General features: G+C 50.0%; 1 protein-coding gene across 4 annotated transcripts in view; it reads right to left on the reverse strand.

Moving 5' to 3' along the window:
- Positions 1-2,334: 2,334 nt before the first annotated feature.
- Positions 2,335-17,250, reverse strand: part of CPNE2 (copine 2) — a 45,948-nt gene continuing 31,032 nt past the window's right edge. For all 4 annotated transcript variants that reach the window (XM_058033867.1, XM_058033869.1, XM_058033868.1 and 1 more), the window contains exons 11-16: positions 14,722-14,855; positions 13,997-14,051; positions 9,710-9,761; positions 8,651-8,784; positions 4,864-5,100; positions 2,335-2,919 (exon numbers count right to left, since the gene is read on the reverse strand). In XM_058033867.1, the coding sequence (XP_057889850.1) occupies positions 2,812-2,919; positions 4,864-5,100; positions 8,651-8,784; positions 9,710-9,761; positions 13,997-14,051; positions 14,722-14,855 (720 nt within the window). In that variant the 3' untranslated portion in view covers positions 2,335-2,811. The remainder of the gene's footprint in view (positions 2,920-4,863; positions 5,101-8,650; positions 8,785-9,709; positions 9,762-13,996; positions 14,052-14,721; positions 14,856-17,250) is intronic.

The raw sequence follows: 17,250 nt of genomic DNA on the forward strand, positions 1-17,250 counted from the left end.
TGCTGGTGGCAGTTTGGAGGGTTGGAACAGCTCAGCTCAGGGGTGGAAGTCTCTTTGTGCAATCCTGCTCTAGGTGCTGCCCTTGTGAGAGCAGCTGGTCAGTGTGTACCAAAGGACAGTCACCTGGAGGTGGCACTGAGGGACTTGGGAGGGAGCAGAGAAAACAAGGCCTGTAGTGGATTCATGCCTTAGCCTCAGTGCTGAATTTTCCAAAGGAAATGGGGAGAGTTGTGCTCACAATGCAGCTATCCTTAGCCAAACACCCTTTCTGTTTGCACAGCCCTGTTCCACAGACAGATCTTTACAAACACACTGCAATTCCTCCCCTGCACTGGGCTGCCTGGCACCTCCTGTGTTTGCTCCAGAGTTGCTCCTGCCTCTTCTCCAGCTACTGTAATTATGGCACTTCCAGGTGGGAAATAAGCAGATTTCGTGCAGCCTCCCTAATGCATTGCTTTTGGTGACTTTTCATCTTACTGAGCTATGGAATGAAATGGAAGTGGTGCACAAAAAAAAATGCATGTTTTTTTTATTAAAGTTGTATGGGCAAGAGCCTCAATGAGTTGGTATGAGAGCTGCTGGTGTTCCTCCCTGGCTTTAAACTACATCAGTTATCTGACTGTAGAGTCAGAGCAGCCTTGCCCACCTGCCAGCATGCTGGGCCATTTTCCTGAGTGGTGTCTTGCACAGCTGAAGTCAAAATGCCTGATTTAGCCAGAAATTTATAGTAGGAGTTTCCAGCCAGTTGTGGCAAGTGCAGGTGAGATGGTGTGTAAATTATGGAGTGTAAATTTTGGTGTGGATATGGGGCTGTGCAGGGCCAGGAGGAGACATAATCCAGGAAAAGCAGATGTGAGGGCCCTCTGCCTTTCTCCTGTTCCTAGAAGAATGCAATAGGACACTTGGGGAATGCCTTTGAGTCAGCTCTGCTGTTCTCAGGGCCTGGCTCATGAAAACAAACTGCAGAGCTGTCCCAGCTCCTCACTCCATCTCTTGGTCCCATTTACCTTTGTACATCAGGAGCCATCTGACATTAAAATACTCCAGTGCTGGAGATGTGCTGGGAAGTGCAGTATGGGATGGACGATAAATCAGACCTGAAAAGGGCAGCTGTGGCAGTAACCTTGCCCTGGGCTGCCAAAGCTGGAGACAAGCTGGCTGTGGCTGGGCTCCAGCAACTCTCATTCACTGGTGGGTTTAGGTACAATTTTTTGTTGTTTTTAAGAAAAAACCATGACTGCATAGTGTGTGCTTCATCCCGTCCCCAGGGACAGCTCAATAAACCGCTCCTTGTCTGTGCTAGTTGTTAAAGTTTCAGGAGGTGTTAAAAAAACCCAACAAACCTCCACAAACACTACTAGCAGCAGAGTTTATGAGCTCCTGCAGCTGCGTGTGAGGTTCTCTTATGGAAATAAATAAAATTTTTAAAAAATTTTCCAAAGCCGCAGACTTCGATCTGGAAGCTGAGCTGGATACAGCGTTATTTTTAAACAAGCCACCCTTCAAAGGCTGCTTCTCCCTTTGGAAAAGGGTGGTGTTGGTTGTTTATTTTCCCTTCCAGGAGGTTTTGCAAGGCAAAAATGTTTCTCAGAACAGTGCAAGCTCTCCCAAGGGATGGGGTCTCACCCAGCGCTGTGCTTAGAGCCAACTCACTGTGGGACAGCCTGGGGCCCTCTGTGCTGGTGGCAGCAGTGACAGCCACAAGGCTGCTGGCAGAGAGCACAAGCAGCAGCACACGTCTGTGCAGGCTTTCTATGGGGACAGCAACCTCCCACCTCAAAGCTTCCATTAATGGGAGGAGACTCAAGTCAAGTCTGCTCGAGTTTGGAGTAGGGCTGGTGATCCCTGCCGGATATTCAGCAGCACACTCGGCTTCAAAAGACCTTAATCTGGTTAGGAGCAGCATAAAGCAGTAATTAGCACATTGCTGATGAGCAGCTCAAAGGAGCTGCTGGAGAGCAGGATTTCATTACCCAGCCCATCTTCTCCCCGGCAGCAGGGAGCTTTTGTTACTCAGACTTGGAAAATTTTCTAGAGTTGGAGCAGCAGTGAACCGTGAAACTCCCTTTGATGGTTTGTTGTGGGGTCACCAGGGTTTTCCCAAGCACACAGACTCAGCTCAGGTAGGCATTAAGGGCATCCTACCTTCCCCAGGGTATCCACCTTCACTAAATCTCCCTCTGGGATGCTGCCATTGACAGTGTGGGGCTGATCCTGGGCACTGCCAGCACAGCAACTGAGGGACCAGGACTGGCTCTGTCAGGGTGACTCCAAACACCCAGCACTGCTGACAGTGTAAACCACTCCCAGCCCTTCCCATCTAGGAGACTCTTGTTTTAAATGTCCAAGTTTCTTTATTAACCTGAGTATAACAAATATAACATGTACACAGTATAAAAATGAACACAGAACCTGACAGGTGTACAGGTACAACACAAATACATGAACTATACAACGACCAGTTCATTGAATGATAATATATTAAGCATTTCATTGCTTGGAAAAAGCAAGTTTTGATCATAAAAATTGTATTCTTTACCACTGAAATTATACAAAGTACATTCAATACTGAAAAGTGACTCAACGGAGCAGGACCAAGGCATAGCCTGGCTGCTTAGTGTTACCTTGGGCCAGGACTGTACAAAATGAATCCAGACACTTTGCTGGGATGCATCTTAAGAACTCAGCAATTAAATTAAGAAGTACAAAGTGTTTCAGGGAGGGTATTCTTCTCTTAAAAGCATGTGGGACGTGCTTTTGGCAGGACCACCAGGCTCCGGCAGCATGCAGAGGGCGCAGCCTGGCACGGCTCTACGCGGGCTCCGAGTTGATGGGGGGCAGGTTTTGGTGCTTGAAGTACTGCACCACTTGCTGGGGCAGCTCTGCCAGCACAGCTTTGGCCAGGGTCTCCTTGGGGACCTGTGAGCCAAAGGGAACCAACACCAGTGTTAGGACAGCCACAGGGGACTGACTGAGCAAACATGGCTGGGCTGGCCCAGCTCCAGATCTTGGCATTTAATACCCCTTAGAGTCCATTGATAGCCAGCATTTTATACACCAGGGATTATTATATTCTATACTACCACCCTTCCCTCCAGGAGAGAATTCACTGGTACAGAGGAACAAAACATCCTGGGTAGGTCAGAAAAAAACCAGGTGTGAGTGGCAGGAGGTGAAATAGAAAGACACTGATAAATTGCAAAGAAGGGTAAGATAAGCACAAGATCCGTCCTTGGCATTTAAACCCATGCTAGTAACAGCCTCTGTCCCAGAGTTGTCTCCTGGATGATTGCAAGGGACTCATCCACAGAGGGGACGTGCAGGGCCAGTGCCACCATTGCCCTTTCCTACAGGGGACTGGGGGCATGGGGCTCCTCCTCAGGACAATTCAGCACAAAGCCCTTGGTGTGTGGCACATCACGGGTGCTGGATGAGGCCTGAGTGGGAGTCACCAAAACCAGCACAGGGCTGAGGCAAGGGGCATGAGCCCAGTGCTGCCCCACCTGCTGCAGGGACCCTGGTCCTGCTCTGAGTCACTGGTTTTTGCTCCCACCTGTCTGACCACAACAGGGGGTGGAGAAACACGGCAGGCTCAGGTGGAGCCATTACAGAGCTGCAGAGCACAAGCCTCCCCTCCCTGCAGTGCTGATCTATGTGATCCACACCACAGCATCCCTGAGGCTAACACAGAGCAAGACAGGCAGGTACCTCTTGCCTCTGCCTTGGCTGTTCCACTTGCGGGGTGATTTCCAGGTCTGGAAATCCATCCATTTTTTTTATCTTGACTTTTTTTTTTTTTTTGGTCAAATAATTAAACCACATATCCCTACATTATCCAAATCATGTGTCATCAATACACTTTCAATTAACCTTTCTCTATATTTCCTAGTATCAAAAACAATAACCAACTGTCATCATCACTCCACAACCACCCCCAAATAAACACGGAATTAACCCCAGAACTAATTTTCCCCTCCCCCAAAAAAACCAAACAAAAATACAAACCCTGATGATAAATCATCAACCAATCACCCACCAATTTTTACGTTCTTGTAGCTTATAGAAAGCATGACTGAAGATAGCAAGATGGCTGCCATACACACCCAAGAACAAGAGACTTAGTCTTAACTTTAATGTTAGTTTTTGCTAGGTATATACATGCAAGTATCAGTGCTCCAGTGTAGATGCCCTGGATACCTGAATTAGGTAGATAGCCCATCTGCCCCGGGATCCTTCCCTGTGATGGTGTACACAGGGGTCTTATGTTGAAGGACGAGGCTAGGATTTGACTCCATATTTCAGAAGGCTTGATTTATTATTCTATTATATGTATTACATTAAAACTATACTAAAAGAATAGAAGAAAAGGTTCTCCTCTGAAGGCTAGCTAAGCCAAGAATAGAATCATAAAGAATGATAACAAAGGCAGTTGTCTCAGACTCTCTGACCGAGCCAGCTGGGCTGTGATTGGTCATTAATTATAAACATCTAAGACGGGCCAATCACAGATGCACCTGTTGCATTCCACAGCAGCAGATAACCATTGTTTACATTTTGCTCTTGAGGCCTCTCAGCTTCTCAGGAGGCAAATCTTAGGGAAAGGATTTTCATGAAAAGATGTCTGTGATGGATCCCTCCCTGCCAGCACAGCCCATCTCCCCCGGGATCCCCCCCTGGCAGCGCAGCCCATCTCCCCAGGATCCCTCCCTGCCAGCCCAGCCCATCTCCCCCAGGATCCCCTCCTGCCAGCCCAGCCCATCTCCCCCGGGATCCCCCCCTGGCAGCGCAGCCCATCTCCCCAGGATCCCTCCCTGCCAGCCCAGCCCATCTCCCCCAGGATCCCCCCCTGGCAGCCCCACTCACGTTGCGGAAGTTGCGGAAGGGCACGAACTGCACGATGTCGCGCACGGCCTCCTCGCCCGTGTGCGAGCGCAGCACGCGGCTGTCCCCGTCCAGGAACTCCATGGCTGCAAAGTCAGCGTTGCCCACGCCCACGATGATGATGGACATGGGCAGCTTGGACGCCTGCACCACGGCGTGCCTCGTCTCGTCCATGTCGCTGATCACCCCGTCCGTGATGATGAGGAGGATGAAGTATTGCTGCGGAGGGGAGGGCACAGGGTCAGAGCCAGTTGGAGGCCAGTACAGATGTCGGAATTCAGGACATCCCTCTGGCTGTCCTGGATTACCAAGACCCATGCCAGGGGGCTCAGAGACCTTGGCACAGAGCCCAGGACACCTGTGACTTTGATTATGACCCATGGAGCAAATTACCAACCTTATACGAAAGTATAAGTAGAATAAGAATTAGTTTGTCACAGCGGGAAAAATAGATTTTTGGGGTTTTAAGAATAGGTGTTCAGGAGGCAAGATGGAAGAATTTAAGTGTGTCCAGCCTTTCTCCTTCTTCTTGGCCTCCATCTTCTGCTGTGATGCTGGCACTTTTAAATTGGTTTAGAGTAGAAGCTCACTGTCTAACATAAATGGTAGGTATTGGGAAGTAATTGTAAATATTGTACACGTAGTTTGTAGTATAAAAAGATAACACAGCCCTGGGGCAGGCAGAGTGCTTCTGTCTGTCCTGCTGAGTGGACCTTGGCAGGTCAGGAGAAAGGATTTTATAGATAAGAAACAATAAACAACCTTGAGACTGAGAGCTGAAGAGTTCTGACTCCTTATTTGCCCACCAGGCTAAGAAAAAAGACTTTCTAACGTATCTCAAAGTCACTCTGAGCAGCTAAAATCCCGAGATACACCCTCACACTGCAGCCAGGACTCACACATGTCAAGGGGTGGCAGGGCCCCTGGAGATTTGGGGGTGAGCTTCACCATTTCCCAGGTCAGCTGGCATCATGCCCTTCAGCAGAATCCAGAAATTCAGGTGCTCCTGTTCTCCCTGTTTTATGAAAGATCTTGAACAAACAACAACCAGCTCCCACTCCAAAATATTTTTCTGAATTACTGATTTACTGTACTTAATGGTGCAAAACAAAATCAACTTCTAAACTGCACAGGATCTCTGTCAGGGCCGGGAGGAATTCAGGGTTGGGACAGGAGCCCAGCTGGGAAATGAAATCTCCCTCTGCCTGCACACAGTGGGGTGGTTTTTGGGGTGCTGCCATCAACATCTCCCTGCTCTGAGGGGGATCATCTCCTGCATTGCCCTGCCAGGCTGTGGGGCCATCCCACACTGCTCAGGCCTCCTGTCCAAAGCCATGGCTGTGGGATGCCCTGAGGGGGATGACAGAGCAGCAGCACTGGGAACTGCTCCCCTTCCCTTGGGAAAGGGCCGCTCCTGCTGCTCCTGCAGAGCTGGGGAAGGATGGACAGAGATGGACAGACGGTCCTGCTGGACTCAGCTCTGCAAACCTGGAGCATCAGGACCCCCAAATTCCCATCTCCTCTGTCTCCAGGGAAAGTAATAGCTCAATTTTGGCACATTACAGAGCTTGTGTGTGCTGGAGAAATGACGAAAACAAGCACTTAAGAGCATTAAAGCCCTTTGTTCTTCTCCTCATTCTTTCCATTTCCTCTGAAAACCGCTAGTGCAGCATCCTGGAAAAGCAAAGGAAGGAGTGCTGCCCCAAGCCTGTTCTTCTGGTCTTCCTCCAGCCCACATCCCCTGAAACCTTCCCTAAGCTTCATCCACTCTTGATGATCTGCAGTGCTAAACTCCAAGTACTAACAAGGCTGGGTAGAGCTTAAACACAACTGAGGACACTGGTGAGATTTTCCCAAGCCAGACCCTTCCCCACTCCAGCCCCTTTTGATGCATTAACCTGGCCTGCACAGCACAGTCCAGAGTTTAGTTTTTATCTAAATATGAATTTCTGAGAGCAAAACATGGTCAACCAGAAGTCTGCAGGGCAGGACTGCAAGATCTGAGTCTGGGGGACAAGACTAAATTTCAGGAGAAGACCTGCACTGGTCATAACTGGAAGCTGGACTTGAACCTCACCCCATCTGGGAACCAGTATGGGAGGAAGAGTATGAAACCTTGAGGGGAGCACCTGATAATGACTTTCAGCTGATTCTCCCTTTCCCTGCCTGGCCTCTCTCCTGGAAACATGGAAAGGGTTATTTCCCTTTGTTCCCTTTTTTTCTGTAAAATCTGTAACAGGATCTGAAAAAAAATGCAGGAAAATATGCAGCAAAAGGGGTGGGGAGGCAGAGCTTGTCAAATGTTTATCACAACATATTTCAGAGGTCAAAAGAAGTAAGAGCTGATGCTGAGGATCAGCCTCAAAGCCCAGGGCTGCTTGGGGTGATGAAGCAAAGGACCAGGAGGCACTGCTGGAGAGCATCAGTGGGAGATTCCCCAATGAGCAGTGACAGTTTTGGTGGTGTCAGTAAATGACAGCAGGACAGGGGTGCTGGTGGCACCTCTGGGCTCCAGCTGCAGTACTCAGCCAGGCTGGCACCTCTGCCAAGCCACAATCAGAGCTGCTGGTGCACAGGGACCAGGCTAGGGGGTCCATCACACACCAACCAGCAGCACCTGCCTCCTTTCTCCTCTTTTTCTTGTTAAAATGGCTGATCCCTGCATCCACATGGGCTCTGAGATGATTCCCAATCCATTTGTTAATGATATCAGCAGGACTTGGAGGGATTAGGCAGCACTGAACAGCATGAGGTGAGAAAGGGGAGGTTTGGATGCAGGAACCCTGCTGGAAAGGTGAGTTTTAATTCCCCAAAGCTTATTAATCCTTCCCCAAGAGCCAAGTGGTGTAACACCCCTCTGTCCCTCCCCCAGCCCCAGGATGTTTTAGTCTCCCATCCCTTACGAGCTGAGGGCTGTTTGTGATCTATGTTGCTATGGAAAAACTACGAGGATTTTTGGTTTTATTTGAAATGCTGGGAGCAGGCGAGAGCGGGAGGAAGAGGAGGGCAGGTTCAGGCAGCCACTCAGCACCAGGGGTGGCTTTGATGCACGAGCTGAAGAGGGGATGGAAGAGGAGAGGACCCCGGGGGAGTGAGATCCCTCATCAATAACGCTTTGTGCTGCCAAAAATCCACCCGAGCCAAGCCAGGCTTGCCTCTGACGGCACTATTAGTGCCCATTATTTAAAATCTCCCTTGATTAAACTATTAGTGCCAGCAGAGGGGTGCAATTTGCATATGATTAGTGCCTCTGCTCAGTGCTGAGCCCGTGGGCTCTCCCTCCCCCACTGACAACACAGAAAACAAAAAAATGAGGACCTGGATCTGTGCTGAATTAAAGCAAATTCAGTATTTCCTTATGCCTGGAGCTGGGAAGAGCAACTGCACACACAGCAAGGCTGGGAAAGGTCCTCATGAGGAATAGGCTTTCAGTGTGATCCTGCTTTGCTCCAGGCAGGAATCAGGGAAGCTTTTACCCCAAAATCTTGTGCCATGCAACTGCTGGTGCCCAAGCTGAGCTGTTTTGGCCAGCAAAAGCCAGGGGCCAGATCTGCCATCCTCCACGGGCAGCCTGCTGCCCTAGGGACCCAAGGGAGCTCCATCTTGCAGACTCCAGATGCTCTTCACACCCCTAAGGGCACACCTTGGTCAGCACTGGCAAGGCTGGACCCACAGACAAGGGAAAGACATGAAACCCAGCTCAGGGTTTGTGTTCCCCAGCCCAGAGCCACCAGGATTGCCATCAGATCATGGAATCTCACAGACTTACAGATGCAGTTTCTTGTTGGGTGGCTTGAGCTGCAAAACGAGCCACATGGTTGATGATGGGCGAGAAGTTGGTGGGGCCGTAGAAGCGGATGTGGGGCAAGCAGGCAGAGTATGCTTGGACAATGCCCTCCACACCTTCAGGGAAAGCAGAGAAACAGGCACTACAGAGGGTCACAACTCAGGACCACAGCAAACCCAACCAAGAATCATTGGCTCATGCTGTCATGGAGCTGAAGTCAGATCCATTCCCCCCACTTCCTGCCTGACTCATCCCAAATTCCTTAATATCCAAGCTTTGCTCTTTAGTCACTTTGTAATGGGTCCTCAGACCTTGTGTGGTAGGGAAGCCCTCTAAGGACCCACAGTCAATGAAAGCATTCCTTAGGACTGTGAAAAAAATCTCAGAAACAGTCAAGGAGGAGGAGCGAAAAGAAAAGCAACTCCTGGTCCCTGAACATAACCAAAAACAGATAGAGGGGCCATGGTAGCCCTAGTATAGGTAGTAGCCCTTACCACTCAGGATTTGAGCAGTCCTTCAGCCATCACTGTGAGCAGCTATCAGCTGCTAAATGGAGCACTGAGTCTGAATTCCCCATCTGCTGAGCAGGCCTTGTGTTTCTTGCAGCCTTGCAGGGGGAGCAGACGGCTGGTAGGACACACCAGACAGCAGAGCGAAGGCGGATTTTACACAGTCTGAATCCAGCTGCAGCTTACCCTGGGCCTTCCTACACACCCCCAAATTTTCCGTGCTTTCCTCTGAGTGTGCCTTTAGTGTGTGCTCTGCTTCACCATTCATGTCTGTCCCTGAACATGCCTTGAAAAATCCCCATGATCACAGAATCATTGAATGATTCAGGTTGGAAGGGACCTTAGAGATCCTCTTAGTGCCAACCACACTGGCATGGGTGGTGACACCACCCAGCAGATCAGGTTGATCAGGGCCCCATCCAACCTGGCCTTGAACACACCCAGGGATGAAGGAGTTACTGAAGAAATGCAGAGGAAGGACAGAAGGCACTGAAGGCGACTGAGGAGTCCTAAAGGACTGGCAGATGCTTACCTGAACAGAATGGATTCCTGGGGTTGAAGTTAATGGCAAACTCATGGGATACCTGTGGAGAAGACCCAAGTTAATTTGGAGGGTCAGTGCAGGGCAGGGAGCTCACTAACAGTTCAGCTGATGCTGCAGGGCTGGTTTAAGTGTGATGCTCCCCTGGAGCAGAACCAGATGGCCACAGAGTTATGGTCCACACAACTGCTGGGTCAGTGACACTTCCCAGCCCTCTGCTACCCAAACAGCAAACACAAACGTGGTCAGGGCTGAGCAGCACTTGAGGATGAACCAGTTCTCCAGCGCCCTCATCATGGAGCCTCCTGAAATTACCACACCAGACATTCTCCCACAGTTATCACAGCAGGTCTGTCCACGTGGCTTCCTGCTGGCTGCCCAGAGGGGAAGCAGGCAGAAGGGATGCTCCCAGCCAGCTGTGCCATCTCACCAGTCACTAGGAGAAATTACTTCATCCTGCTGCAGGTTTTAAAGAGAGAAAACTCAAACTCATCAAGGGGAGTGCCAGTCCTGGCAGCATCTCCATTCCCCATCTCTCTGCACAAGGATGATGCAGCAGGAGGGAAGAAGACGCAGAGTGAGCTGTGCTGAAGATCTGGTCTGGCATGTCAGGTACAATGGCAAACCAGCAGCTGATTCACTTCATCCTCTGGGTCAGCATGAGGGTGAAAGGCAGTGTGGGAGAGGTGATGTGAAAGCTTGGGTGTGATGGACAGCACAACCTGAGCTGGTTTTCATTGCCTATGAACCCATCCTTCCACCACAGCACATCCAAGACCCTTTGGCTTTTCCAACACCTCCTTTCAAGCTTTCAGAGGGAGCTGGTTTTGCAAAAAGGTTTTGTGGCATGAGCAGAGAGCCCTCACACCTTGATCCCCGGCTGGTGCACTGGACAGCAGTTGCTTTGGACCTGTCTCAGCAGTACAGAAAGCTCAGCAGCCCAGCTGCAAGAGAGGATCCTGGCTTCCATGTGAACCTTTCCAGTGCTGGTGTGGGTCAAGAACAACCAGATATGTGGGGTTAGACATTCCCCACTCTGCTCCCAGCAATTTAGGCACTCTAAGAAGAAAATAAGACTCAGGAGCATCAAGGATGTGCAACTGTCTCTCCCAGCACCTCTGAAAGTTGAAGGGGTGATTTGGGCCTTCAGGCCACCAGCTCAAGGCCTCTGAAACAAAAAGCTCCCACCCTGTTTGTGCCAGTGTTACAAAACAAGGATATTGTCTCCCTCTCGGAAGGGTGGAGGATTGCTGAGCTTTCCAGCAAGGGAATTGCTTTGGGACACACAAATTCCCAGTGCTGGCAGAAACGAGTGTCCTCCAGAGCTGTCTGAAGGCAGAGCCCGCCCGAGGCTGCGAACGCAACACGCGTCTGATTCAGACTTTCCAATTATGCTGGGCATTGTGTCCAAAGCAGCAGAAACTGTTCTTACAAGAGGCTGTGGGGTGGGAAACAGCAACCAAACAAAAGCAAAGTCAACCAAAAGCCTTCCCCATTCTGCAAAGCTGATGGGCTGCCTGAGTGGTGACTGACCACAGCCTGCCCAGGTCTCCCCAGGCCTGCAGAGCACCCACAGCCACCAGGGTAGACACAAGCTGAATATATCACTGTGTTTTGCATACATCCCTTCTCACAGAAGCCTTCATTTTGGGCAATACACTCAAATTCAGTAATTCAGTTGACTTGTGGTTGTAAACGGGCTTGCTTTTTTTTAGAAGATGTTCAAAATTCTGTCATGAGTATTTATAGACAAGGCAGGCAGAAATATTTCCATGTTTTGCTCTGCAAAAGAGGGGTTTCTCTTTCTTTTAAGAAGCAATGAAATGGTTTCAAGCTGTGTTCCTCACTGTCTACAGAGCCAAACCCCTACATGGCAGAAATGCTGCAAAACCTCCTCTGGAGTTTTTATGAATTTTACATATATATAAAAATACATATCTACATATACATATCTCCTAAAAAAATCAACAGGAGGGCTTCAAAACAACAAAAAACTTAAAAGAAAGGATGTCATTCCCTATTCAGCTTGTACTTTGAAAACAGTTTCTGTGGAAGCCAGCTAAATGTACATGGAGCACCTACAGGTATCCCATTCCCCAGTAACTAACTCAGAGGGAGAAACTTTTGAACCACCCCAAAGGGTAAGAAGAACCTCACAGAGGGTTCTCTGCCACCTTCAGAAGGAATCCCATCGCTGCCATGACTCAGTTTGCCTATACATATATATAAAATATATTCAAGATGTAAATATAAATATGGCAACAGGATGGAAAGCCTTGGAGGTTTCACATCAGTCAAACCACCACCTTTTGGCTAATCCCATCTCCCAAACCCAGGTGACCGGTGTGGCTCCAACATTTAGAATCCCCCTGTCTGCTGCTGCTTTGCCTTTGCTCATCCCCCAGAAAGCACAACCCATCTGCTCCCCTCTGCTGTTCCCTACTAGGAAGCCACTCGAGGCTCTCCACAGAGCTGTTACACGGCTACAAAGATGTTCTTTGACATTTCCAACGCGACTTTTGTGTGTGAAACATCTCGCTCCGACGGGCGCCGGAGAAGCGTTGGGGGAGCCATGGCAACGGGAGCACAAAGCACCATTTATACCTCTTGTGTCTCCTGGCAATCTTTCCTTGGGTCTGAGGGTCCCTGATTTCTGTCCACTGTCACACAGGGCACAGGATTTCATGAAGAGCTGCTGCTTTGGCTTTGGAATTACACAATGAGCCTTGACAGCCAAAAAATCATTAATGAGTGAGTGGAGCCAGTGATGCTTAGAGAGCTGGGGAGAGAGGAAGCCCCAAGCTGGAGTGGTGCAGGGAGATGCACCAGGGATGGCCTCACTGATAACATGAGACAACTGATGGGTCATGGGTGACCTGTAGGCATGGCCCAAGCACCTGGGGAGGAAGCAGTTGCTCCCCACTGGGCTTTATTTGGGCTTAGAAATAATTCTGGGGAAAACAAGGTATTTTTTCTGGTAGCTTTTACACAGCATCTTCTAGCCCACAGGAGGCAGGTGCAGAGCCCCCAGCTCTCATCCTCAACCCAGTATCCACCTCCAGTCTTGCCAGAAGGGCTGTTTCCAACACAGCAATGCCCTTCCTGTGGGCACTGACTCACACACAGGATGCTCTCTGTGACAATCCCGAGCTGCTGTGCCCTTTCCATGCCTACTGCATTTGCCATTCCCATTTTTCTCCCCAAGTAACAAATCCCTGGCAGCAGCTGGCTCTTAGACCTTGGAAGCTGCTTACCTAGATTTTCCCAACAAAAGTGGTAAAGTGACAGACCAGAGACATTTGCAGGCCAAGGAGGATGAATCAGCTCCAAAGTGCACATGGAGGGATCTCCTTCTGTGGCTGGCAAACAGCAAGAGCTCCCACTTGAGTCATAGAAATTCTGGCTGCTGGGAGGGCAGGGAAAAGCACAAAGCTGGAGCAGGCAGGACATCCCCAGCCACGAGGGCTGGCAGGGATGAGCTTCCCAGCCCAGCTCCCAGCTGCTCATGACTTACATGCCCTGCTGTGCTCAGCCCAGAGCACAGCTCCCCTCCCACAGAACACAAAGGGCTCGCTGAGATCCAACCCCAGCCTGGAGCTGGGAACGCCTCAAAAGCAGTGAGCAGAAAGAAAATGCACACGAAGGGCGTGAGCAAAGAGCAGCCAGAAGAGCCAGCCAGTAATTAATGGTGGTGGTGTCCCAGCACATTGTCTCAGCCCTGAGAAGATGCTCCCCATCTGCCAGCCAGGCTGCAGGAACAGCCCCATTCCCTGCCCTCCAGAAGAGCGGGATGTGCAGCTCAGCCCTTGTAGGACCAGTGTCTGATCCTAACCAAAGATCAAGGTGGATTTTTGGGAAGGCTCCTTTGCTTCTGCCCTTGCAGGTTCTGCCTGTGCAGCATCAAATCAAGGCTCCCAAGCTCCCAGCCCCCTTCCACACTTAGCTGCCGTCTGACACATTCATCCAGAGGCCTTTTCCCTTCCCCAGAATTGTTCCTGCCTTCTGCCAGGAAAATGAATCAATGCCTGGCTCTGCCTATTAATGCCAGGGAGCTGCTGCTTTCATGCCAGTGCAGAATGAAGGAACGGGCTGCCTGTGCCCCATTCCCTGCCTTGCTGCCCACCCACACTGACACATCCCACCGGCTGAGATTCCACAGCTGCCCTTTCCCCCTCTCCCCAGCAGCTTTTCCCTGACCAAGCCCTGGCAGTTCTGCGCCTGCCAAGGCAATTTCAGGACAAACCCATCTCAAACACTCAGGTGGCCCCAGCACTTCACCTTCCAGTCTGGCGGGAGCTGGGCGCCGAATCCCAGAGCAGGAAACATCTTGTCCCTAAAGAGAAGGAGGAAGACATATGGGTGTACTGACACACACAGAGCAGGCTTGCACAGCTTCTCCCAAAACATGCAGTGCTTTTCAATGGGAGATAAACATTCTCAAGAGAGAACAGATATTCCCCCTTGGATTTGATCTTTAGAGAAAAAGGAATCCAGCTTTGCTCTGTTTCCCACAGAGACCAGGAACATCCTCTTGCCCAAACACTGCATCTCTTGCAGGCATGTAACCCTGGAGATTTTAAAAAGTGAGCAATCCATTTTGGTCACAAGAGCCATCACAGTGAGAACAACAGACTTTTGCTTTGTTTTCTCTATCAGTGTCTGAGATGATATTTTTTTTGATATTTCCTCCACTCCCCAGGATGTCTGAGGAATGAGGCAGTCTGGGGTCACAGCTCTGGCAGTAAACAACAGCAAGCTGAGAGCACCTGCCCCCAGGAGAGGATGTTCCACCTCTGCTAACATCCTTCCCCTCCACAGCAGCAGTGGGGGGAGAGGAGAAAGCCTGTCCCAACCCTCTCCTCCTGCATCCTGAAGTTTACGGTAAATAACATCCTTAAGGTATTACTAAGCCCTGGATCAAGGCAGATGCATCCCAGAAGCCTCTTGGGAAGCCAGGGAAACATCTGCAGACAGGGGTGGTGGCAGAAGGGCACGGTGCTTACGAGTCATAGTCCTGGATGATCTGGCCCACAGCCCAGATGGCTGACAAGTACTCGTTTGTGCCCAGGGGGTTGATGTAGTGCAAAGAGGAGGGCTCCTGGGGGTTCCCATTGGAAGCTGTGAAGTCAATCCCAACCTGGAGAACAAGAGAGAGGCATAAACCCATCCTCTGTTAGCAAATGCCACCAGAGACCTGACCACCAATCCTCCACTGCTGTGAGGCCCACACACAGTTCCCTCAAACCTCAAACTTTGGAAAAAGTTTAATAAAATCCATTTCTTGCAAGAAATTGATTAAATATTACATTAGGCAAAGTCATTCACTCTTTCCCCTCCAGTTTTCACCAATGAGCATCACACAAGGTGTCCTCAAGCAGCCCCTACTCCTGGAACAAGCCACCACCTCCTCCAGCTGAGGATTCTCACTCCCATCTCCCAGGGATCAGGAACTGAGCAGCCCCAGGGCCACCAGGGTATCTGGATCTCAAGGTCTTTGACCAAAGCATCAGAGCCCTGAGCAGACCTTTCCCTGCAGGCAGGAAGACCAGCTCTTCACCAGGCTTCCCCAGGGACCAATATATGCTGAGCTCTCAGGGGACTCTGTCAGGAAGGCACTAAATTAGGCTTTCTATTTAAAGGCATTTGTAGAAATGCCTATCTCAGACCCAGATAAATCTGGCCAGGAGAGGAGAGATGCTGAGCCACCCAATCTGATGTGACTGGGAAGGAAGAGCTGGGACCAGGCAAACAGGCAGCGTGACTGCACTCGACTGGTTTGCTTTGCAAGAGGCAAAACCCAAAATAACTCCAGTGCCTAAATCGAGCTCAGGGATTTTGAGAGAGATTTTGCTCTGTATCCATAATGGGAGAGGACAAATGGCAGTTTGCTTGAGAAGGGACCTTGGCCTGGCTGGGGCAGGAGGACATCACAGCCCAGGATGTGCCACCACCTTGTGCCAGGGTGGCTGGAAAAAGGGCATGACAGGACAAGGGAGCGTGTTTTAAACTGCCAGAGTGTGGGTTTGGATTGGAATAAGGGAGAAATGTTGCACAATGAGGGTGGTGAGGCACAAGTTGTGCAGAGAAGCTGTGGCTGCCCCATCCCTGGAAGTGCTTAAGGCCGGGTTGGACAAAGCCCTGGGCAAGATGGTCCATGGCAGGGGGATGGAATGAGATGATCTTTGAAGGTCCCTTCCAACCCATACCATTCTATGGTTCCATGAACACCTTACTTCTTTGTCAAACAACTGTACTGTCATAGACAACTTTTATGAAAAATCCTTTCCTTAGGATTTTTCCTCCTGAGAAGCTGAGAGGCCTCAGGAACACAATGTAAACATTGATTATCTGCTGCTGTGGAATGCAGCAGGTGGATCTTTGATTGGCCCATGTTGGTTGTTTCTAATTAATGGCCAATCACAGCCCAGACAGAGAGTCCAAGACAGAGCCTTTGTTATCACTCCTTCCTATTCTATTCTTAGCTTAGCTAGCCTTCTGATGAAATCCTTTCTTCTATTCTTTTAGTATAGTTTTAATATAACATATATCATAAAATAATAAATCAAGCCTTCTGAAACATGGAGTCAGATCCTGGTCTCTTCCCTCAACCTGAGACCCCTGTGAACACGGTCACACTGTACAGCCTCACCAAACCTGTGGAACACCCCTGCACCCAGCTCTGGCCAAGCCACCATAGCCAGAGAGCAAGAGGGAAACTGAGGCACAGCATGGGGTGGAGTGAGACAGGCAGGGGCCGTGGTGGTGCAAGCAGTGTCACCAAGAGCAGCACTCAGGCACTGGGTCTGACAGGGACACAGCTGCTCTGCTTCCAGCACAGGGCACACAGCTGAGCCCAAACCCTCTTCCCTGGTTTCAGCCCTTCCCTCCCTCGGTGGGGAGGGCACCAGTGGCCTTTCCAAACTGCAGGGGGTGTGTGCAGCACCCTCCTGCCAGCTCAGGTGTTTCTGCAGTGCTCCCTTTGGAAACACACCCTTTGGACCACAGATGCCTTGGGAGGAGGAGGAGGAGCCCTCCAATAACCAGCAAATCTTTAGATGGGGGGAAAATTTCTGCATTCAAACCTAATTCACACAAGGGCTCTGTACTACCAATAAATTCACTGATTTTCTCTTCTATTCACTCTCCAGCACCCAGAGCAAAGCACACAGAGGCAGAGCAGCACACAAAAAGCTCTCCCAATCATTGCTGTTCCTATGGCAACTCTTCCTCCTCCTCCTACTCTTCCCCCATCATGTTTTCAGAAAAAACAACAAAATACAAACTGATCTAACTGTGAGTGCCTGCAGATCTCTGGGTACTGCACCAGGAAAGTTTGCAGAAATTGAGAAGCCCACTTCTGCGTTGTGGTGGTTTCACTCAGGACTGACATGTTCTTGCTTATTTACTCCTGACAAGCTGTGGTCCAGCTTGAAAAAAGGTGGAAATGTCAGTAAAAATGCAGAAAAACATCTCTATAACATCCCAAAGCCTCCTAGATGGGCTCAGAATAAGGAGAGCTGCCATAAAAAATG

This window comes from Melospiza georgiana, chromosome 14 (assembly GCF_028018845.1).
Source record: "Melospiza georgiana isolate bMelGeo1 chromosome 14, bMelGeo1.pri, whole genome shotgun sequence".
Taxonomy (NCBI): Eukaryota; Metazoa; Chordata; class Aves; order Passeriformes; family Passerellidae; genus Melospiza; species Melospiza georgiana.